Source organism: Heterodontus francisci, chromosome 46 (assembly GCF_036365525.1).
Source record: "Heterodontus francisci isolate sHetFra1 chromosome 46, sHetFra1.hap1, whole genome shotgun sequence".
NCBI classification, from domain to species: domain Eukaryota; kingdom Metazoa; phylum Chordata; class Chondrichthyes; order Heterodontiformes; family Heterodontidae; genus Heterodontus; species Heterodontus francisci.
This window is the reverse complement of record NC_090416.1, coordinates 20,520,780-20,543,933: the sequence shown is the minus strand read 5'-3', so window position 1 is coordinate 20,543,933 and position 23,154 is coordinate 20,520,780. Positions and strand designations below refer to the sequence as shown.

The window sequence follows — 23,154 nt, the reverse complement described above, 5'->3', positions numbered from 1 at the left end:
CGTTGGTTATGGGATCGCTTAGCTCTGTCTATTGCATGCTGCTTACGCAGTTTGGCATGCAAGTAGTCCTGGGTTGTAGCTTCACCAGGTTGATACCTCATTTTGAGGTATGCCTGGTGCTGCTCCTGGCATGCCCTCCTGCACTCTTCATTGAACCAGGGTTTTGGTCTCCTGGCTTGATGGTCATGGTAGAGTGGGGGATATGCTGGACCATGAGGTTACAGATTGTGGTTGAGTACAATTCTGCTGCTGCTGATGGCCCCAGCGCCTCATGGATGCCCAGTTTTGCATTACTAGATCTGTTCAAAATCTATCCCATTTAGCACGGTGATAGTGCCAAACAACACGATGGACGGTATCCTCAATGTGAAGACGGGACTTCGTCTCCGCAACGACTGTGCGGTGGTCACTCCTACCAATACTGTCATGGACAGAAGCATCTGCGGCAGGCAGATTGGTAAGGATGAGGTCAAGTACGCTTTTCCCTCGTGTTGGTTCCCCCACCACCTGCCGCAGACCCAGTCTAGCAACTATGTCCTTTAGGACTTGGCCAGCTCGGTCAGTAGTGGTGCTACCGAGCCACTCTTGGTGATGGGCATTGACGTCCCCCACCCAGGGTACATTTTGTGTCTTTGCCACCCTCAGTGCTTCCTCCAAATGGTGTTCAACATGGAGGAGTACTGACTCATCAGCTGAGGGAGGGCGGTAGGTGGTAATCAGTAGGAGGTTTCCTTGCCCATGTTTGACCTGATGCCATGAGACTTCATGGGGTCCAGAGTTGATGTTGAGGACTCCCAGGGCAACATAGACCCTATCAAACACCCCCAGGACAGATACAGCATGGGGTTAGATACAGAGTAAAGCTCCCTCTACACTGTCCCTATCAAACACTCCCAGGACAGGTACAGCACTGGGATTGGCTGCTCTCTGATTTGGGAGCCTGAGTGTTGAGAGCCTCAACGAGGTGCAGCTGAGAGTGCTGGTGGCAGTTGGAGGTTGCAGAGGTGGAGAGAGGAGCTGCACTGAGCAAGGGAGAGCAGCTACCAACAAGCAGAGGAAAACTCCAACAACAGTCTCCATTAAAGAGAAGAAAGGGACATTTTGTGGAAACAAGGCTTTGTCTGGAGGTGGGTGCTGAACACCAGTAATTTACTTTAGACTGTTGGGGGAGGAACAAGTGGCTGGAACAACAAGGGGTGGGGCTGCCAATTCAACAGGAATCTGTGCTGCTGCACAAGCACACAGGAAAGCTCCCTCCCCACCCCAATTGCCAAGCCTGGGTCAGCTGAAGCTGCCCAGCTAAACAGACGGAAGGGGATAGATAGTGCCTGGGCAGCTTCAGCTGACCCAGGTGAAGACGACTCCCCCAACCAGAAGACCGGAAGACCAACTTCAAAGACTGTTTGTTTTAAGTGTACTGTGAGCACCACCTCCAGAAAGCAAGTCATCCCTTCCAGCTTGCCTTTGCCTCTCCTCTCTTACCTCAGCCTCTCCACTAACCTGTTGTTTGTTTGTTTGTCTTTTCAAATTTTTCTGTGAATCTGTTATTTAGTGTGCAAGTCCACAATTTGGGGTGGGTTTAGCTCTTGGACCCATGGCAAGCCCTTCATCACCGGTGGCGGGGCCCTCTACTACCTACGCAGCTGCAGCTTCTGTGGCTGCCCACGTGGCCCCGTCACCCTTTAAATTATTGACATGCAGCCATGGGGTGAAGAGCTATCCCCACCCCAACATGTCTATTGAGGCCTGCGTTAAGGCAATGGCCGTGGTTGTCGGCCCCTCGGCCATTGTTGCGGCCTCAAAGATGTATGGGAAGGCTGTGTTCTTTTTGAAGACCGAGCGGGCGGTGTCCCTGGCCCTGAGTAAAGGGCTCACTGTGGGGGGGACCTTCCTGCCAGTGGACCCTCTGGGGGCCACTGCGCATCGGATAATGTTGTCCAACGTCCCACCCTTCATTCCCAGTGAGCTCCTCCTCCCCCACCTGCACCATCTGGGGGAGGTGAGGTCGGGGATCACCCCAGTCCGGCTTGGTCTTAGGGAGCACAGCCTCCAACATGTCTACTCCTTCCGCCGCCAGTTATTTATGCAGCTGGCGCGGGAGGAGGACACGGAGGGCCAATTTAATGTGGAGTTCCAGGGGACGGCCTACCGCGTCTTTTGGACCTCGGACGGGGCGCGGTGCCACGTCTGCAAGGGGGTGGGGCATGTTCGGAAGAACTGCCCCAACCTCCCGGCCGCCAGCTCCACCTCGGCGGCCCAGAGTGGTTCCGCAGCACCTCCTCCCACTCCCCCCGCACATCCAACAGACACCGCTCAGTCGGTTCCGGAGGCTGTGGTTTTCACAGCCTCTGGCGGGGAGGGGAGCGTCCGTCCGAGCGGAAGGAAGACGCGGGGAAAAAAGAAACATCGTGAGGCGCGTCCCCTGGACACTTTGACTCAACCCGAGCCTGAGCTCAGCCCAAAGCCCATTCCCATGGAATCCACCTGTCCCAGGGCTGGGCTCAGGCCCAGGGTGACGAAAAAAGGAAAAAAGGGTGCGGAGGCGGAGGCCTCTGATGACATGGAGGTCTCTGAGTCTCCGCGCCCAAGTGCGAAAAAGAGGAGAAGGCACCCCTCCACAGAAATAACACAGGGCCCTGAGGTGCAGGGCCCATCTGTTGGAGGGGAGCTGCCTCCTGTTTCTGGTCCTCAGGTGCCCCCTACCGCCACCACCAAGGCTGCAAAGTCCGGGCAGGTGCTCCCTATTCCTCAGGATGGAGGGGAGGGGATGGCCCCGGTACGTGAGGCCCCTCCTGAAGGAGTAAGTGGGGCCCTGCTTGTGGTGGGGGAGCCTGGGGAAACCGCCCATTCCGCCACTGCTACTGGGTCGGGTGTCCTGAATGAAGGGGAGGGCGAGGCCCCAGAGGGTCGGGCCTCCCAGCCGGAGTCCACCACCAACCAGGAGACACCCGACCCAGTTATAACTGAGAATGCTGCCCCATCTGCTGGGCCGGTGGGTGCTGGCGGAGCGGGAGATGGCCTCCTCTCGCCGCCTCCAGTCTCGGCTCCGGCTGGTTTCCCGGAGTCCGGAACTTCTGTCTCCCCTGGACCAGTCATTGGCCTGGGGATGGAGGTGGAGGGGGGTCCTGAACCGCTGGTGCCTACAGGCTCCAGTTTCACAATAGAACCCAGAGAGGACTCCTCCGCCATCGATCCTGGGGGTGGGATCGTGACGGAGGCGGGACCAGCTGGCGCGGCCGGGACGTCCGCCCCACAGTGTGTGGTGGATGTGTCGGCCGCTGGCGGTGACGACCCGGAGGAGGATGGGGATTCGGTGCGGGGCACGGAGGATGATCTTGATTCCATCGCCAGTGAGGTGGTGGAGTCCCTCGTGCCTCCCACCGAATCTCCTCTCATCCCCACGGCGGAACTCCGGGATTTCCTCGCGGCTTGCAGAGGTTGCCGCAATAAAGTTCAGCTGGCCCTCGACCGTTGGTCGAATCTGGCGCTGATCATCCAGTCCGTCCGTGCCGCCCTTAAGATAGCGGGCAAGCGCGCGGACGTGAAACTGGTTGAGAGGCGCCGTTTTAATGTGTTCCTCAATGGGTTGCTGGGGGAGTGGAGGGCCAGGTGCACTTCCACTCCCTCCTCACAGTGAGGTATTGGTGACGGGTTTTACGTACCTTTGACATGAAGATAACCATAGCCAGCCTCAACATCAACGGCAGCAGAGGGGCTCACCGCAGATTTCACAATCTCAGTCCTTAGGGAAGGGAGATACGCGGTGAGCTTTCTGCAGGAAACCCACACCGTTCCGGGAGACGAAGCCACCTGGCTCCTGGAGTGGCAGGGTGGGGTCTACATGAGTCACCTCACCCCTATTTCTAGTGGGGTGGCTATCTTGTTGGCCCCGACTTTTCAGCCGGAGATCTTGGGGGTCAAGGAGCTAGTGCCGGGCCGCTTGCTCCACCTCGCCGTTCGCCTGGGTAGCGTGCCGCTCCACTTTGTGAACGTGTACGCGCCCAGGCCCGGCGCTTTGCAAGCGCGCTTCTTTGAAGAAGTGTCTGCTCTCTTGAACTCCATCGATAGCGGCGAGTGCATCATCCTCGGGGGGGATTTTAACTGCACCCTCGAGGTGGGGGATCGCTCCGGTCCCCAGCGCGGCCAAGCGTCGGTGGAGAAGTTGAGGGGACTGATCAGCTCCCTTAACTTGGTGGACGTCTGGCGGAATCTCCATCCCGACTCCAGCGCCTTCACGTGGAGGTCTGGAGGAGGGGGGTCGCGAATCGACCGCCTCTACATTTCGCAGGCGTACGTCTCCCGTGTCTCGGCGGCCTCCATGCGGCTGGTGCCGTGCTCGGACCACCGCCTGGTGTGGGCGGAGTTCACTCCACTCCGCACGCGGGCGGGGTCTGCGTACTGGCACTTTAACAACCGGCTGCTGGAGGACGTGCGATTTCGGGACTCGTTCTGTCGATTCTGGGCCGACTGGAGAAGGAAGCAGGGGGGCTTCCCCTCCTTGAGGCTATGGTGGGATGTGGGCAAGACTCACATCCGCGTCTTCTGTCAGGAGTACGCGAAGGGGTCGACCAAGAGGCGGGAAGCCGAGGTCGGGCGCCTTGAGAGGGAGGTGCTCGACTTGGAATCCCGCCTCGGTCATGCCGTCGCGGACCCGGCCCTGTGGCAGGCGTACAAAGAGAAGAAGGGCGCGCTGAGGAACCTGCAGCTCATAGGGTCCCGAGGCGCGTACGTGAGGTCGCGGATCCAGATCCTGGAAGATTTGGACCGCGCCTCACCCTTCTTCTACTCGCTGGAAAAATGGCGGGGGGTCCGTAAGCAGCTCGTCGAGCTGCTGGCCGACGACGGATCCTCCATCACGGATCCGGAGGGAATGGGCCTCCTGGTCCGGACGTATTACAGTGCGTTGTTCTCTCCGGATCCGTCCAGCGAGGATGCGCGCAGAGTTTTGTGGGAGGACCTGCCGCAGGTCAGCCCGGAGGGCGCCGAAGGATTGGAGGCTCCGCTCACGTTGGCGGAGCTGACTGGCGCCCTCCACCAGCTCTCGAGGGGCAAATCCCCAGGGCTGGATGGGTTGACCGTGGAGTTCCTCAGGGCGTTCTGGGACGTCCTGGGGGACGATTACGCGCGGGTCCTGGGGGAAAGCCTGGCGACCGGGGAGATGCCCCTCTCGTGGCGCAGGGCGGTCATCGTCCTGCTGCCGAAGAGGGGCGATCTCCGCCTGCTTAAAAACTGGCGTCCGGTCTCCCTCCTCAGCACGGATTATAAGATCTTTGCCCGGGCTATGTCTACCCGCCTGGGCTCCGTGCTGGCCCACATGATCCACCCCGACCAGTCCTACACGGTCCCGGGCCGGTCCATCCAGGACAACATCCACCTGGTCCGGGACCTGATCCATCTTTCCCAGAGGACTGGTCAGTCGGTCGCCTTTCTCTCCCTCGATCAGGAGAAGGCGTTCGACAGGGTGGATCACGATTACCTTTTCGGGACTCTGCGCGCTTTCGGACTCGGGCCGCATTTTGTGGCCCGGGTCCGACTTTTATACGCCGCCGCAGAGTGTCTAGTCAAAGTTAACGGGTCCTTGACGGCGCCCCTTCGATTTGGGAGAGGAGTGCGTCAGGGGTGCCCCATGTCCGGCCAATTGTATACCATCTGCGTGGAGCCCTTCCTGTGCCTGCTTCGCAGGAGGTTGACGGGATTGGCTCTGCGCGAGCCGGCCATGCGGGTCGTCCTCTCGGCTTACGCCGACGACGTGCTCCTCGCAATCACAGATCCCGTTGACTTGCGGAGGATGCGCGACTGCCAGCAGACCTTTTCTGCCGCGTCCTCCGCGAGGATCAATTGGGAGAAATGTTCCGGACTCCTGGTTGGTCAGTGGCGGGTGGACTCCCTGCCGGAGGAGATGACACCTTTTGCGTGGAGCACCACGCACCTCCTCTATCTGGGAGTCCACCTTAGCCCCGCTGAGGAAGCCTGGCCGGCAAACTGGCAGGAGTTGGAGGCGAAAGTCACCGCTCGGCTGGGGCGCTGGACAGGACTGCTCCGAGTGCTTTCCTACAGGGGCCGAGCGTTGGTCATAAACCAACTGGTGGCCTCCATGCTGTGGTACCGGTTGGTCACTTTGGCCCCGCCCCCTGTATTTGCCACCAAGATCCAGAAGAAACTCGTCGATTTCTTCTGGGGCAAGAGGAAACACTGGGTCTCTGCCGCGGTCCTGAGTCTCCCGATCGAGGAGGGCGGTCAGTCGCTGGTGTGCGTCCGCACCCAGGCTGCGACTCTCCGCCTTCGGACCCTGCAGAGATACCTGTACGTCGAGCGTCCTCCCAGATGGTGTGCGCTGGCGACGTATTTTTTCCGCCAGTGTCACTGCCTTCAAGACGACACGCAGCTCCCGGTGGAGTCCGTTAGCCGCGCCTCTCTGAGGGAGTTGCCTGTCTTTTACCGGGATCTTTTCCGAGTCTGGAACATGGTCGCCTCCAGTCAGGGCGCTCCCCCGCCGGCGGAGGAGAGCGCCTCGGCTGTCCGGGCGGCCGACTCCGGGGACGGTCCGGCGGGCGGAGGAGTAGCTGAAACCCCCGGGACGCCCCTCACTGTGGGTGGCGAGGGGGCTCGGGAGTGCGGAGCGATCCCGGCCGAGCTGACCCCCGCTCGGCCGGAACTGCTCATCGGACCCAGGCCCCGAAACCCTCCTCGGGAGCCGGTCCCGCACAATCCGAGCCGCCTCTCGGAAATGCCCTCCGTGCCATTCCAATCGGCGCGGAGGGGTTTCCTGTACGGGCTGCTCCTGCACACTCTCCACTTCCTCGCCCTCGTCAGCCGGCCGGACACGCCCTGGCGGTCCGCGTTGCCATCTGGCGGCGAGGGGAAACCCCGATGGAGGTCTCTCTACGCGGGAGTCTTCCCCCTTTACATCGGGGACCTGGGGTGGAGGGTACTGCACAGAGCAGTCCCGTGCAATAGGCTTTTAAGTAGGTTCACGGACTCCCAGGCCACCTGTACTTTCTGCGGCCTGGACGAGTCCGTGTTCCACATTTATATGGAGTGTGCGAGGTTGCAGCCCCTATTTGAGTATCTGAAGGGGCTGCTCCTCAAATTCTGGCTGCACTTCAGTCCCACACTCCTGATCTTTGGGCACCCGGTGCGGAGGGGCTTGGGCCGGGAGGAGGATCTCCTCGTCGGTCTGCTCCTGGGCCTGGCCAAGGTGGCAATTCACAGGTCCAGGTTGCGGGCCGTCGGGGGTTCCGTCCTCCCCGATTGCCTGCCCCTCTTCCGCGGTTACGTTCGCGCCCGGGTGTCCCTGGAAAAGGAGCATGCGGTGTCCGCCGGTACGCTTGAGGCCTTCCGCGACCGGTGGGCACCGCAGGGACTGGAGTGCATCGTCGATGCCGAGAATGCCATTTTAATTTGAGTTTTTTGTTTATTTTTCTGTTTTAATAAAGTTATTTTTAAAAAAAAAAACAGGGTTAGATACAGAGTAAAGCTCCCTCTACACTGTCCCCATCAAACACTGCCAGGCCAGGTACAGCACAGGGTTAGATACAGAGTAAAGCTCCCTCTACACTGTCCCCATCAAACACTCGAGGTGTTTAAGACCTAGCCTCAGTAATTCAATCCCAACTATGCCAGCAAATCATTTTTCATTTCCCAAGTGCGTTTTCCTGCAGCTGTAGTTCAGAGTGTCTGCTGTGTGGATCTCAAGTGAAGCCAGCATTAACCACCGGTCAGTCACAAATTGAGCCAAAGAATGAGAGTGTACACAGCGATTCTGACTGAAAAGGAACCTGCTTTTCATTCTCAGCAAAGTTCCTTTCAAGCACTGATCAGTGAAGTGGTCAAGTTGAACTTATTCAGACACATGCACAGCTGGTATATTCACCCACTGTTTCCACGATCAGCTGTAAATCTAATCCACACAGATCAGTCTCCACCTCACTTCCATTTACACACACACAAATCACTGCAATGTGTTGCATCACCTTGACACTCTCCGCAAGCCTCTTTGCCATGTCAGACGACAACTGGTAACGGATCATGGGACATTTCTTCAATGACAGTAGGACCGCAGTCAAGCCCTGGGTGGTTCGTGCCAGAAGTGCAGGGTTCCAGTTCCTGCCCTGTTAATAAGGACACAGGACATTAACCCTTGCATAACCATCAGCTAATTAAACAAAAGGGCATTAGAAAACATCTAACTAGTGTCTATATCAAAGGGGACTTCTCCTTATCAACATCAAACACTCCCAGGACAGGTACAGCACAGGGTTAGATACAGAGTAAATCTCCCTCTACACTGTCCCATCAAACACTCCCAGGACAGGTACAGCACAGGGTTAGATACAGAGTAAATCTCCCTCTACACTGTCCCATCAAACACTCCCAGGACAGGTACAGCACAGGGTTAGATACAGAGTAAATCTCCCTCTACACTGTCCCATCAAACACTCCCAGGACAGGTACAGCACAGGGTTAGATACAGAGTAAATCTCCCTCTACACTGTCCCCATCAAACACTCCCAGGACAGGTACAGTATGGAGTTAGATACAGAGTAAAGCTCCCTCTACGCTGTCCCATCAAACACTCCCAGGACAGGTACAGCACGGGGTTAGATACAGAGTAAAGCTCCCTCTACACTGTCCCCATCAAAGACTCCCAGGACAGGTACAGTATGGAGTTAGATACAGAGTAAAGCTCCCTCTACACTGTCCCCATCAAACACTCCCAGGACAGGTACAGTACGGGGGTTAGATACAGAGTAAAGCTCCCTCTACACTGTCTCCATCAAACACTCCCAGGACAAGTACAGCACAGGGTTAGATACAGAGTAAAGCTCTCTCTACACAAAAAAAAAAAAACGGGGATTGGCTGCTCTCTGATTTGGGAGCCTGAGTGCATCAACGAGGTGCAGCTGACTGTGGCTGTGTGCACAGGTTGGAGGCTGCAGGCTGTGTGACTGCTGCAAGTGGGAGATTCAAAAAAAAAAGAAAAAAAAAAAAAACGGGGTTAGATACAGATTAAAGCTCCCTCTACACTGTCTCCATCAAACACTCCCAGGACAGGTACAGTATGGAGTTAGATACAGAGTAAATCTCCCTCTACACTGTCCCCATCAAACACTCCCAGGACAGGTACAGCACGGAGTTAGATACAGAGTAAATCTCCCTCTACAGTTATAGTGAAACCTCAGAACAGATCAATGCTCAGGGTGTTCATTACTGGACTATCCAGACACATATAAATAGTCCCTCCTGACACCTCAACCCAACATTGCTTTCAATATCGAAGGAAGGAATCATCACCCAGGCACCCCACCCTCTGTCTCAACACTTTATCCTCTATCGTTCCTCACTGGCAATTGATTGACTTTAGCTCGGACTGAAATTATCAGCTGCAGAACCTTCACTGGAAAGAGTTGAAGTCATTCATCCTTCAGCATTGACATCGTGCATGCAAGCACCCACACACCCCCATACGCGCACACACCCACCCACAGGCCCCCATACGCACACACACCCACCCACCCGCAGGCCCCCATACGCACACGCACCCACCCACCCGCAGGCCCCCATACGCACACGCACCCACCCACCCGCAGGCCCCCATACGCACACGCACCCACCCACCCGCAGGCCCCCATACGCGCACGCACCCACCCACAGGCCCCCCACACGCGCACGCACCCACCCACAGGCCCCCACACGCGCACGCACCCACCCACAGGCCCCCACACGCGCACGCACCCACCCACAGGCCCCCATACGCGCACGCACCCACCCACAGGCCCCCATACGCGCACGCACCCACCCACAGGCCCCCATACGCGCGCGCACCCACCCACAGGCCCCCATACGCGCGCACACCCACCCACAGGCCCCCATACGCGCACGCACCCACCCACCCACAGGCCCCCACACGCGCACGCACCCACCCACAGGCCCCCACACGCGCACGCACCCACCCACAGGCCCCCACACGCGCACGCACCCACCCACAGGCCCCCACACGCGCACGCACCCACCCACAGGCCCCCACACGCGCACGCACCCACCCACAGGCCCCCATACGCGCACGCACCCACCCACAGGCCCCCACACGCGCACGCACCCACCCACAGGCCCCCACACCCACCCACAGGCCCCCACAGGCCCCCACACCCACCCACAGGCCCCCACATGCACACGCACCCACCCACAGGCCCCCACATGCACACGCACCCACCCACAGGCCCCCACACCCACCCACAGGCCCCCACACCCACCCACAGGCCCCCACACCCACCCACATGCACCCCCACGTGCGCACACACCCGCACCTGCACACGCATCCAGGCAAGTGGAGAGTATTTCATCACACTCCTGACTTGTGCCTTGTAGATAGTGGACAGGCTTTGGGGAGTCAGGAAGTGGGTTACCCCACTCCAGAATTCCTAGCTTCTGACCTGCTCTTGTCCCACAATATTTATATGGCTGGTCCAGGTTTGTTTTGGGTCAATGGAAACCCCAAGGATGCTGATGTTTGGGGATTCAGCGATGGTCATCTGTTGTATGTCAAAGGGAGATACATAACAAATCCAGGGAAGAGGGAATCACACACACCCACTGTCCATACATAAATATTTTAGTGTTATATCACAGCCACTGTCTTCATACCTGAGCACAGCCCGTCAGATTGAGAGAGAACACGTGTGGACTCACAGCAATAAAATCCCCATAAAACTCCTGAAACAGCAAGAAAGATCAGAGTGAAGGAGAGACAAAATGTGAATCCAGGACTTTGGTTGTTAAAAGTTTTCAATTTTGTCAGAGCAAGTAAACCATTCCCTGGGACAAACTGGTTCCAGGCCCCACGGCAGGGTGTGGGAGGGGCTCAAGGCCCAGCGACAGGGGAGGGGGTGTGTGGAGGAATTCAGTGGGGCCCAGGGCCCAGTGACAGTGTTGGCGGGGGGGTTGGGGGGGGGGGGGAAAATCAGGGGGCTCCAGGCCCAGCGATGGGTGGAGGGAATCAGGGGGCTCCAGGCCCAGCGATGGGTGGTGGGAATCAGGGGGTCCCAGGCCCAGCGATGGGTGGAGGGGAATCAGGGGGTCCCAGGCCCGGTGACAGTGTGGTGGGGGGGGGGGGGATAATCAGGGGGTCCCAGGCTCGGTGACAGTGTGGTGGGGGGGGGGGGGGGAATCAGGGGGGTCCCAGGCCCAGCGATGGGTGGGGGGATCAGGGGGTCCCAGGCCCGGTGACAGTGGGGGGGGGGAGATCAGGGGGCTCCAGGCCCAGCAATGGGTGGGGGGAATCAGGGGGTCCCAGGCCCGGTGACAGTGTGGGGGGGAGGGGGGATCAGGGGGCTCCAGGCCCAGCGATGGGTGGGGGGAAATCAGGGGGTCCCAGGCCCGGTGACAGTGTGGGGGGGGGGGGGTTGGGGGGGAATCAGGGGGTCCCAGGCCCGGTGACAGTGTGGGGGGGGAGGCGGTAGGGGACCCTGGGCCCTGATACAGTGTTGGTGGTGGGGGGGGGGGGGGGGGGGGGGGGGAGATCGGGGGTCAGAGCTCACCTCTTTAGAGAGAATGAAAGGGGCTCGCTCCCTTTATGCCCTCAGTCCCTCCCTCCATCAGTTTAAGGGACAGAGCTGCTTGCCACTCACCTGAACTTCAGAAACCACCTCCTGCTCATCAGCCTCAGCCAGGGACTTGATATCACTCTTACTGATCACATTACTGAAATCTACCAACAGAGAGGCAGTAACTGGCTACTGAAACTCAAACCATCATTCCACACATACATAGAATCATAAGATCATAGAAAGTTTAAGACACAAAAAGAGGCCACTTGGCCCATCGTGTCTGTGCTGGCCGAAAAACGATCCACTTAATCTAATCCCACCTCCCAGCATTTGGTCTGTCGCCCTGCAGCTTATGGCACTTGAGGTGCATGTCCAGACTCCTTTTGAATGAGTTGAGGGTTTCTGCCTCAACTACCCTTTCAGGCAGTGAGTTCCAGATCCCACCACCCTCTGGGTTTTTTTTTTTTTTTAGAGATACAGCACTGAAACAGGCGCTTCGGCCCACCGAGTCTGTGCCGACCATCAACTACCCATTTATACTAACCGTGCAGTAATCCCACATCACCTACCTACAATAGGGGCAATTTATAACGGCCAATTTACCTATCAGCCTGCAAGTCTTTGGCTGTGGGAGGAAACCGGAGCACCCGGCGAAAACCCACGCAGTCACAGGGAGAACTTGCAAACTCCACACAGGCAGTACACAGAATTGAACCCGGGTCACTGGAGCTGTGAGGCTGCGGTGCTAACCACTGCGTCGCCCTAAAAAGTTTTTCCTCATCTCCCCTCTAATCTTTCTGCCAATCACTTTAAATCTCTGCCCCCACGTCACTGACCTCTCTGCTAAGGTGAATAGACCCTTCACCTCCACTCTATCCAGGCCCCTCAAAATTCTGTACATGTCAATCAGATCTCCCCTCAGCCTTCTCTGTTCCAAGGAGAACAGCCCCAGCCTATCCAATCTTTCCTCATAGCTGCATTTTTCCAGTCCTGGCTACATCCTGGTAAATCTCCTTTGTACCCTCTCTCTAGTGCAATTACATCCTTTCTGTAATGAGGTGACCAGAACTGCATACTGTACTCAAGTTGTGTCCTAACCAATGAGTTATACAGTTCTAGCATAACCTCCCTGCTCTTATATTCCATACCTCAACTAATAGAGGAAAGGATTCAGTATGCCTTCTTAACCACCTCATCAACCTGTCCTGCTACCTTCAGGGATCAGTGGACATTCACTCCAAGGTCCCTCACTTCTCAGTGTTTTCCCATTAATCGTGTATTCCTTTGCCTTGTTTGACCTCCCTAAATGCATCACCTCACACTTCTCCAAGTTGAATTTCATTTGCCACTTTTCTGCCCATCTGACCAGACCATCAATGTCTTCCTGTAGCCTACAGCTATCCTCCTCGCAATCTACCACACGGCCAATCTTTGTGTTGTCTGCAAACGTCTTGATCGTGCCCTCTACATTTACGTCCAAATCGTTGATATATACCACAAAAAGCAGGAGACCCAGTACTGAGCCCTGCAGAACGCCACTGGAAACAGCCCTCCAGTCACTAAAACAGCCGTCAACAACTACCCTTGGTTTCCTGCCACTGAGCCAATTTTGTATCCACCATGCTGCATTTCCCTGGATCCAATGGAATGTTATTTTTTTAAACCAGTTTGCCATGTGGGACCTTGTCAAAAGCCTTGCTAAAATCCATGTAGACCACATCAACTGCACTACCCTCATCTATCTTCTGTGTTACTTACTCAAAAAAAATCAATTCAAGTTAGTCAAACAAGACCTTCTCTTAACAAATCCATACTGACTATCCTTCATTAACCTGTGCCTTTCTAAGTGACAGTTTATCCTGTCTCTCAGAATAGATTCCAATCATTTTCCAAGATAGCAGCAAGGGACCCAGAGTCTATCTCTGACCTGTGCCCTGGCAGAGATCACTCAGGTCCTTGCTAACTGAGGTCCCTCCTTGACCTCAGGGCACTGAAGCCAACTGCAGCGTGCAGCTGACATCAGCTACCTTGGCAGATCCAGGGGATGGAAATTAAACCCTTTTCTGCTCTGTGCCCCATGACTTTGCACCCTCTGATACTGAGCCATCAGGAGAGCTGTTCCTTTCACAGAAACTAGTCAGTGACGTGACTGTCAAGTACTCACAGACAAAGAACAGACCGTACTTGGGTCTGTGCAGCTCCTGGACCAGAAATTCAACGTTCTCCTAGAAAATACAAATGAACAATTACAATAGGAAAAGCTACAATCTTGTAAAGTGATCCGTACCCCACAATCTTATCGTTATCTCCCAACTCCCACCCTGCATTCACTTCAACTCCACCCTTAAACCCCATCCACACCCCAACCCCTAACCCCCACCATCCCTCAAGCCCACCTTACCCGATTCCCACCCTGCACCCATTTCACCTTGACCCCTAACCTCACCCTTAACCCCACACCCCCTAACCCCACCCCCTTACCCACTTCACCTCAATCCCCTAACCCCACCCTGAACGCCACCCCGAACCCCTGACTCCACCTCACCTCACCCCACCTTCTCACCCAATCCCTTCACTCCACTTTCCCAATTCCCAGAGACAACAAACCTTTTGACTAATAATAAAAGCAAAATACTGCAGATGCTGGAAATCTGAAATAAAAACAAGAAATGCAGGAAATACTCAGCAGGTGGAGAGATGCTGCCAGACCTGCTTTTGACTAATAAAATTGCTGAAACCCATACTAACCTGTATTGTCCTGTCTCCCAGCTGAGCTGCGAGCTGCATATACTTGCCTGCCCAGAATGGTCACAGGGATGCAGTGAGGGGACACAGTTAAGAAGAGACAGTTTGCCTGAGTGAGACATTTGCCAGAGTGAATTTGGAAATTTGGTGCACGTGGTAATTCGGTGTGAAGGGGGAAAGAGGGTCTCCTTTTCCGATTTTTTTCAGTCTCTAACAGCTGGTGAGTCTTCTTCCTGACTCCAAGGTAGGTGAATGCAACTTTCCATGACTTCAGTTTGAATTATTAACTAATTGACTCAAATAATGTTGTACAGAGATGGCAGGGCCGGTGGTCTGCCGCAACTGCAGCACGTGGGAATCTGTGGAAAGCACTGCAATACCAGACAACCATGTTTGCAGTAAGTGTTGGTGGCTTGCACGGCTTCAGCTCAGAATTATTGAGCTGGAGAGTGAGTTGTAGACATTGTGGAGCATCAAGGAGGGGGAAGAGTTACCTGGACATTTTGTTCCAGCAGGCAGTCACACCCCTTGGAGTAGGGAGACCATTAGAGATGGCCAATGGTCAGGGACAGGAGGGTGTGACTGCAAGTGAGGCAGGTAGGGGGAATCAGCATGTAGTGATGGAGGAGCTGCAGCCCCTGACCTTGTCCAACAGGTACAAGGCCCTTGCTACCTGTGTGGATGAAGTGAAGGACTGCAAGGTGGATGAGCGGACTGACCATGGCACCATGGAAGAATGTGGTAGTGATAGGAAACAATATAGTTAGGGGGATAGATACAGTTCTCTGCAGCCGCAATCGGGAGCTCCAATGGCTGTATTGCCTGCCCAGTGCCAGGGTTAAGGACATCTCCTCGTAGCTGGAGAGCAACCTCGAATGGGAGGGGGAGGATCCAGTTGTGGGAACCAATGACAGAGGTAGAACCTGAAATGGTTCTGCTTAGAGAATTTGAAGAGTTAGGGTCCAAACTAAAACACAGAACATCAAAGGTAATCATCTCTGGATTGCTACCTGAGCCACACGCAAATTGGCACAGGGTCAAGCAGATTAGAGAACTAAACGCGTGGCTCAAAGAGTGATGTGGGAAGAAGGGGTTTCGATTCTTGGGGCACTGGCATCAGTACTAGGGAAGAGGGAGCTATTCTGTTGGGATGGGCTTCACTTGAACCGGGCTGGAACCAGTGTCCTGGTCAATCACATAACTAGGGCTGTGGACAGGGCTTTAAACTAATAGGGGGTGGGGGGAGGGTTTGGGTCAAGAGAAATTTAGAAATCCAAAGAGAGGGGTCAGGGCATCGGAGCAGGATGGTGATGTGGGACAGGAAGGGACAGAGAGTTTAACAAAAAATTGTACATTGGCAAATCAGGTCATTGCAAGGAAGAGGTTAAAAAAAATGATATTAAAGTTCCTTTATCTGAATGCACAAAGATCTGTAATAAGATCGATGAACTCGTGGCATGGAGGTAAATGATCTAGATCTAATTGCCATTACCGAGACATGGTTACAAGGAGAACAAGGTTGGGAAATGAATATTCCAGGGTACACAATATTTCGGAGAGACAGACAGAATGGCAAAGGAGGAGGGGTAGCCCTGATAGTAAAGGATGACATAAAGACATTAACAAGAAGGGATCTGGCCTCAGAAGATCATGAAGTAGAATCAGTTTAGGTTAGGAAATTAGGAATAGCAGGAGTCAGAAAACACTGGTAGGAGTAGTTTACAGGCCCTCTAACAGTAGTTATATTATTGGACAGAACATTAAACGGGAAATTATTGGAGCATGTAAAAAAGGTAATGTATTAATTGTGGGGGACTTTAATCTGCATATAGACTGGAACAATCAAATTGGCAACACCGGTCTGGAAGATGAATTTGTAGAATGCTTTCGTGACAGTTTCTTGGAGCAATATGTTGTAGAACCGACTAAGGATAAAGCTATCTTAGATCTCATATTGTGTAATGAAGCTGGGTTAATAAGCAATGTCACAGTAAAAGATCCACTGGGAAATAGTGATCATAATACCACTGAATTTCATGTTAAGTTTGAAAGTGACACATTTCAATCACAAACAAGAATCGTAAACTTAAACAAAGCCAATTCCAAAGGTATGAGGGGAGAACTGGCTAAGGTTAATTGGGTAAACAGACTGGAAGGGATGGCAGAAAATGAACAGTGGGAAACATTTAAAGAAACAATTCAAAGGGTTCAACAAAAGTACATTCCATTCAAAAACAAAAACTCGTTCAGAAAGACCCATCCTTGGCTCACTCAGGAAGGAGATTATTAGATTAAAAGAGGCTTACAATGTAGCAAAAAATAGTAGCAAGTCTGAGGATTAGGAGTGTTTTAGAAACCAGCAAAGGGCCACCAAAAAGTTGATAAAAAGAGAAAAAATAGAATGAGAGAGTAAACTATTGACAGGTAAAATCAAGGAAAACCCAAAGATGTTTTACTAGTACATTAGGAGAAAGAGGATAACTAAGGAAAGGGTAGGGCCGAGCAGAGATGTACAAGGGATCTTACACGTGGATGCAGATGATGTGGGCAGGGTTCATAATGAGTTTTTTGCCTCTGTCTTCACAAAGGAGAGGGATGATTCAGACATTTTAGTAAAAGAGGAGGCGTGTGAAATATTGGATACGATTAGCATAATGAGAGAGGGAGTACGAGAGGTTCTGACATCCTTGAAAGTGGATAAATCACCAGGGCCGGATGGATTGTATCCCAGGTTGTTACAGGAAGCCTGGGAGGAAATAGCGGATGCGCTGAGGATCATCTTCAAATCCTCACTAGTTACAGGAGAGGTACCAGATGATTGGTGGTCTGCGAACGTTGTACCATTGTTTAAAAAGGGTGCGAGGGACAAGCCAAATAATTACAGGCCGGTCAGTCTGACCTCGGTGGTGGGTAAATTATTAGAATCAATTCTGAGGAACAAGATAAACTGTCACTTAGAAAAACACAGATTAATCAGGGATAGTCAGCATGGATTTGTTAAGGGAAGATCATGTCTTACTAACTGAATTGACTTTTTTCAGAAGTAACAAGGAGGATTGAGGAGGGTAGTGCAGTGGATGTGATCTACATGGACTTTAGTAAGGCGTTTGACAAGGTCCCACATGGCAGACTGGTCAGTAAAATGAAAGCCCATGGAATACAGGGGAATGTGGCAGGTTGGATCCAGAATTGGCTCAGGGACAAGAAACAAAGGGTAGTAGTTGACGGATGTTTTTGTGAATGGAAAGCTGTTTCTAGTGGCGTTCCACAGGGCTGTGTTGGGTCCCTTGCTGTTTGTGGTATATGTTAATGATTTGGACTGAAATGTGGGAGGCATGATTGGGAAATTTGCTGATGACACAAAAATTGGCTGTGTAGTTAATAGTGAGGAGGAAAGCCGTGGACTCCAGAAAGATATCAATGGTTTGGTTGAGTGGGCAGAAAAGTGGCAAACGGAATTCAATCCAGAGAAGTGTGAGGTAGTGCATTTGGGAAGAGCAAATAAAGCGAGGGAATACACTATAAACAGGAGGATACGGAGAAGGGTAGAAGTGAGAGACCTTGGAGTGCATGTCCACAGGTCCCTGAAGGTGGCAGGACACGTGGATAGAGTGGTGAAGAAAGCATATGGATTGCTCTCCTTTATTGGCCGAAGTAGATCACCACAGTGGCGCAGTGGTTAGCACTACAGCCTCACAGCTCCAGGGACCCGGGTTCGATTCTGGGTACTGCCTGTGTGGAGTTTGCAAGTTCTCCCTGTGTCTGAGTGGGTTTTCTCCGGGTGCTCCGGTTTCCTCCCACAAGCCAAAAGACTTGCAGGTTGATAGGTAAATTGGCCATTATAAATTGTCACTAGTATAGGTAGGTGGTAGGGAAATATCGGGACAGGTGGGGATGTTTGGTAGGAATATGGGATTAGTGTAGGATTAGTATAAATGGGTGGTTGATGGTCGGCACAGACTCGGTGGGCCGAAGGGCCTGTTTCAGTGCTGTAACTCTAATCTAATCTAATCTAATCTAAAAGCAGAGTTGCGACGCTGGAACTGTATAAAATGCTGGTTAGGCCACAGCTGGAGTTTTGCGTACAGTTCTGGTCACCACATTACAGAAAGGACATAATTGGTCTGGAGAGAGTACAGAGGAGATTTACAAGAATGTTGTCAGGGCTTGAAAGTTGCAGCTATGAAGAAAGATTGGATAGGTTAGGGTTGTTTTCCCTGGAACTGAAGAGGCTGAGGGGTGACTTAATTGTGGTGTACAAAATTATGAGGAGCTTAGATAGAGTAACAGGGAGGACCTGTTTCCCCTAGTGGAGAGGGGGCACAGATTTAAGGGGATTGGTAGAAGGATTACAGGGAACATGAGGAAAAATATTTTCACCCAGAGGGTGGTGGGTGTCTGGCAGTCACTGCCAGGAATGGTGGTGGAGGCAGAAACCTTCAACTCATTTAAAAGGTACTTGGACATGTACCTGAAGTGCTGTAACCGGCAAGGCTATGGACCAGGCGCTGGAAGGTGGGATTAGATTGGGCAGCTAGTTTTCGGCTGGCACAAACACAACGGGCTGAATAGCCTCCTTCTGTGCTGTAATTTTTCTATGTTTCTAGGTTCTAACTAACCAACAAAAACAGATTGTAAGAGCTTTTATAAGTACATAAAAAGGAAGAGAGTAGCTAAAGTAGATGTTGGTCCCCTAGAGGCAGAGACAGGAGAAATCATCATGGGGAATGAGGAAATGGCAGAGACATTGAACAAATATTTTGTGTCTGTCTTCACAGTAGAAGACACAAGTTCCATACCAGAAATAGGCAGTAACCTAGTGGTTAAAAAGAGAGAAGAAATTAATATCAGTTGAGAAAAAGTATTGGAGAAACTTGAGGGACTAAAATCTGACAAGTCCCCTGAACCAGATGGTCTACATCCTAGGGTTCGAAAAGAGATAGTTGCAGAGATAGTGGATGCTCTGGCTATGATTTTCCAGAATTCCTTAGATTCAGGAATGGTCCCGTCAGATTGGAAGTTGGCAAATGTTACACCGTTTTTCAAGAAAGGAGGTAGAGAGAAAACAGGGAACTATGGGCCAGTTAGCCTAACATCAGTCATTGGGAAGATGCTGGAAACTATTATTAAAGAAGTCTTAACATTGTACTTGGAAAAGCAGAGTATGATTAGAACAAGTCAGCATGGTGTTACTAAAGGGAGATTCTGTTTGACAAATTTATTAGAGTTTTTTGAGGATGTAACTAGTAAGGTAGATAAAGGGGAACCAGTCGATGTAGTGTACCTGGATTTCCAAAAGGCATTCGATAAGGTGCCACATAAAAGACTAATAGGCCAGTTAAGGGCTCATGGTGTTGGGGGTAATATATTAACGTGGATAGAGGATTGGTTAACAGATAGGAAGCAGAGAGTGGGCAGTGAATAGTGGGGTGCCGCAAAGATCAGTGCTGGGGCCTCAGCTATTTACACTCTATATTCATGACTTGGATGAAGAGACAGACAGTAATGTATCTAAGTTGGCTGCTGATACAAAGCTTGGTGGAAAGGTAAGCTGCAGGGAGGACGTAGAGAGGCTACAAAGGGATACAGACAGGTTAAGTGAGTGGGCAACAAAATGGCAAATGGAGTATAATTTAGGGAAGTGTGAAGTTGTTCACTTTGGTCAGAAATAGAAAAGCAGAATATTTTTTAAAAGGTATGAAACTGGGAAGTGTTGATGTTCAGAGAGACTTGGGGGTACTCGTACAAGGAACGTACAAAGTTAACATGCAGGTGCAGCAGGCTATTAGGAAGGCAAATGACATGTTGGCCTTTATTGCAAAGGGATTGGAGTACAGGAATGAAGTCGTCTTACTAAAATTGTACAGGGCTTTGGTGAGACCGCAACTGGAATACTGTGTGCAGTTTTGGTCTCCACATTTTGAGAGGATATACTTGCACTGGAGGCAGTGCAGCAAAGATTTACTAAATTGGTCCCTGGGATGAGGGGGTTGTCCGATGATAGGCTGAGTAAATTGGGCCTATATTCTCTGGAGTTTAGAAGAATGAGAGGTGATCTAATTGAGACATAGAGTCTGAAAGGGCTTGATAGAGTAGAAGCTGAGAGATTGTTCCCACTGGTCAGGGAATCTAGAACGCAGTCTCAGGATAAGGTGTCAATCATTCAGGACTGAGATGAGAAATTACTTCACTCAAAGGGTTATAAATCTTTGGAATTCTGTACCTCAGAGGGTTGTGGATGCTGCATCATTGAATATATTTAAGGCTGAGATAGATAGATTTTTGGTCTCGGGATCAAGGGATATGGGAGCAGGCAGGAAAGTAGAATTGAAGCCCAAGATCAGCTATGATTGTATTGAATGGCAGAGCAGGCTCGATGGGCCATATGGTCGCCTGCTCCGAGTTCTCGTGAGTGGATTGCAGGCCCCTGATGTGGTGCAGGCAGTCAGCAGGTGACACGTACCTTGGTGGGCCGCAGGAAGCAGATAGCTTTCAGATGCTTCATAGTCTCACGGTTTGTGGAATCAATGCGCTCAAAGAGATAAACCTCCTTCTGCAGGATCTCAGACTGTGTGTATACCATACTGATGATGCTGGTCTGTGTGAGGAAACAAAGACACTTCACACATTGCCTCCAATCTGCCCTTTCCCCATCAAAATGCTGACTGCCTTGGATAATATACAGAGTAAAGCTCCCTCTACACTGTCCCATCAAACACTCCCAGGACAGGTACAGTACGGGGTTAGATACAGAGTAAAGCTCCCTCTACACTGTCCCCATCAAACACTCCCCAGGACAGGTACAGCACGGGGGTTAGATACAGAGTAAATCTCCCTCTACACTGTCCCCATCAAACACTCCCAGGACAGGTACAGTACGGGGGTTAGATACAGAGTAAATCTCCCTCTACACTGTCCCCATCAAACACTCCCAGGACAGGTACAGTACGGGGGTTAGATACAGAGTAAAGCTCCCTCTACACTGTCCCCATCAAACACTCCCAGGACAGGTACAGTACGGGGTTAGATACAGAGTAAATCTCCCTCTACACTGTCCCCATCAAACACTCCCAGGACAGGTACAGCACGGGGGTTAGATACAGAGTAAAGCTCCCTCTACACTGTCCCCATCAAACACTCCCAGGACAGGTACAGTACGGGGGTTAGATACAGAGTAAAGCTCCCTCTACACTGTCCTCATCAAACACTCGCAGGACAGGTACAGCACGGGGGTTAGATACGGAGTAAAGCTCCCTCTACACTGTCCCCATCAAACACTCCCAGGACAGGTACAGCACGGGGTTAGATACAGAGTAAAGCTCCCTCTACACTGTCCCCATCAAACACTCCCAGGACAGGAACAACACAGGGTTAGATACAGAGTAAAGCTCCCTCTACACTGTCCTCATCAAACACTCGCAGGACAGGTACAGTACGGGGTTAGATACAGAGTAAAGTTCCCTCTACACTGTCCCCATCAAACACTCCCAGGACAGGTACAGTACGGGGTTAGATACAGAGTAAATCTCCCTCTACACTGTCCCCATCAAACACTCCCAGGACAGGTACAGCACGGGGGTTAGATACAGAGTAAAGCTCCCTCTACACTGTCCCCATCAAACACTCCCAGGACAGGTACAGTACGGGGGTTAGATACAGAGTAAAGCTCCCTCTACACTGTCCTCATCAAACACTCCCAGGACAGGTACAGTACGGGGTTAGATACAGAGTAAAGCTCCCTCTACACTGTCCCCATCAAACACTCCCAGGACAGGTACAGTACGGGGGTTAGATACAGAGTAAAGCTCCCTCTACACTGTCCCCATCAAACACTCCCAGGACAGGTACAGTACGGGGGTTAGATACGGAGTAAAGCTCCCTCTACACTGTCCCAGGCCGCATTCGCCTCCTCGGTCTCTCACCGTCTCCTTGTCCATCAGCAACACCTTCATCCCGGGGCCGCTCTCCTCGATCATCTTGGACACATACTGTTTGACAGCGAGAACCACGTTCATGGTGGCGGAGGAGGTTCAGAAAGACTGGCAGCAAATCCCCCGGCCTGTTCGCAGTCCCCGGCCTTTCCCCGTGTCCCAGCGGCAAGGCCCCGCCGCCGCTCCCGGTCTCAGAGCAGAGTGAAGAACGGCGGCGCGGGGCTGTCTGGGAGTTGTAGTCCTCCCTGCCCCGCCTGGGAGGACCGCACTGCGCCGGCGCAGGACTGCCGCGGGGCCACCTGGGAGTTGTTGTCCACTCAACTTCCCTGCCCTGCCTGGGAGGACCGCACTGTGCTGGCGCTAGAACTACAACCCCCATCCTGCCCTGAGTAGCAGGCTACGGGTTCCAGTTGGTGTCAATATGACACCAACATGTTGCTTTGTCAACATTGCGGATCAGAGGTGAAGGCACGATTTAAAGGGCAGGTCACTGCTCTCAGTATCAGGCAGTAGGTTAACTTGTATATTTTATTCATGAGTGGATTGTAGATACAAAAAAATTTAAAGAATAAAGCTGCCAGGAATGGTGGTGGAGGCAGAAACCCTCAATTCTTTTCAAAGGTACCTGGACATGTACCTGAAGTGCTGTAACCGGCAAGGCTATGGAGCAGGTGCTGGAAGGTGGGATTAGATTGGGTGGCTAGTTTTTCCGCCGGCACAGACACAATGGGAGGAGTGGTCTCCTTCTGTGCTGTAATTTTTCTATGGTTCTGTGGAGAACACAGCTTTCCAAATAGTTGTTAGGTAACATCGAATATACAGCACAGAAACAGGCCATTCAGCCCATCTAGTTCATGCTGGTATTAATGTTGCACATGAGCCTCCTCTCAACCTATCAGCAGATCCTTCTATTCCTTTCTCCCTCATATTTG

At 52.6% G+C, this 23,154-nt stretch overlaps 1 protein-coding gene across 1 annotated transcript in view; it reads right to left on the bottom strand.

Moving 5' to 3' along the window:
* Positions 1-22,459, bottom strand: part of vps45 (vacuolar protein sorting 45 homolog) — a 101,589-nt gene extending 79,130 nt beyond the window's left edge. The window contains exons 1-6 of the mRNA XM_068022894.1: positions 22,214-22,459; positions 20,755-20,889; positions 13,711-13,771; positions 11,628-11,707; positions 10,645-10,713; positions 7,974-8,111 (exon numbers count right to left, since the gene is read on the bottom strand). Of these exons, the coding sequence (XP_067878995.1) occupies positions 7,974-8,111; positions 10,645-10,713; positions 11,628-11,707; positions 13,711-13,771; positions 20,755-20,889; positions 22,214-22,306 (576 nt within the window). The 5' untranslated portion in view covers positions 22,307-22,459. The remainder of the gene's footprint in view (positions 1-7,973; positions 8,112-10,644; positions 10,714-11,627; positions 11,708-13,710; positions 13,772-20,754; positions 20,890-22,213) is intronic.
* Between the last annotated feature and the right edge of the window lie 695 nt (positions 22,460-23,154).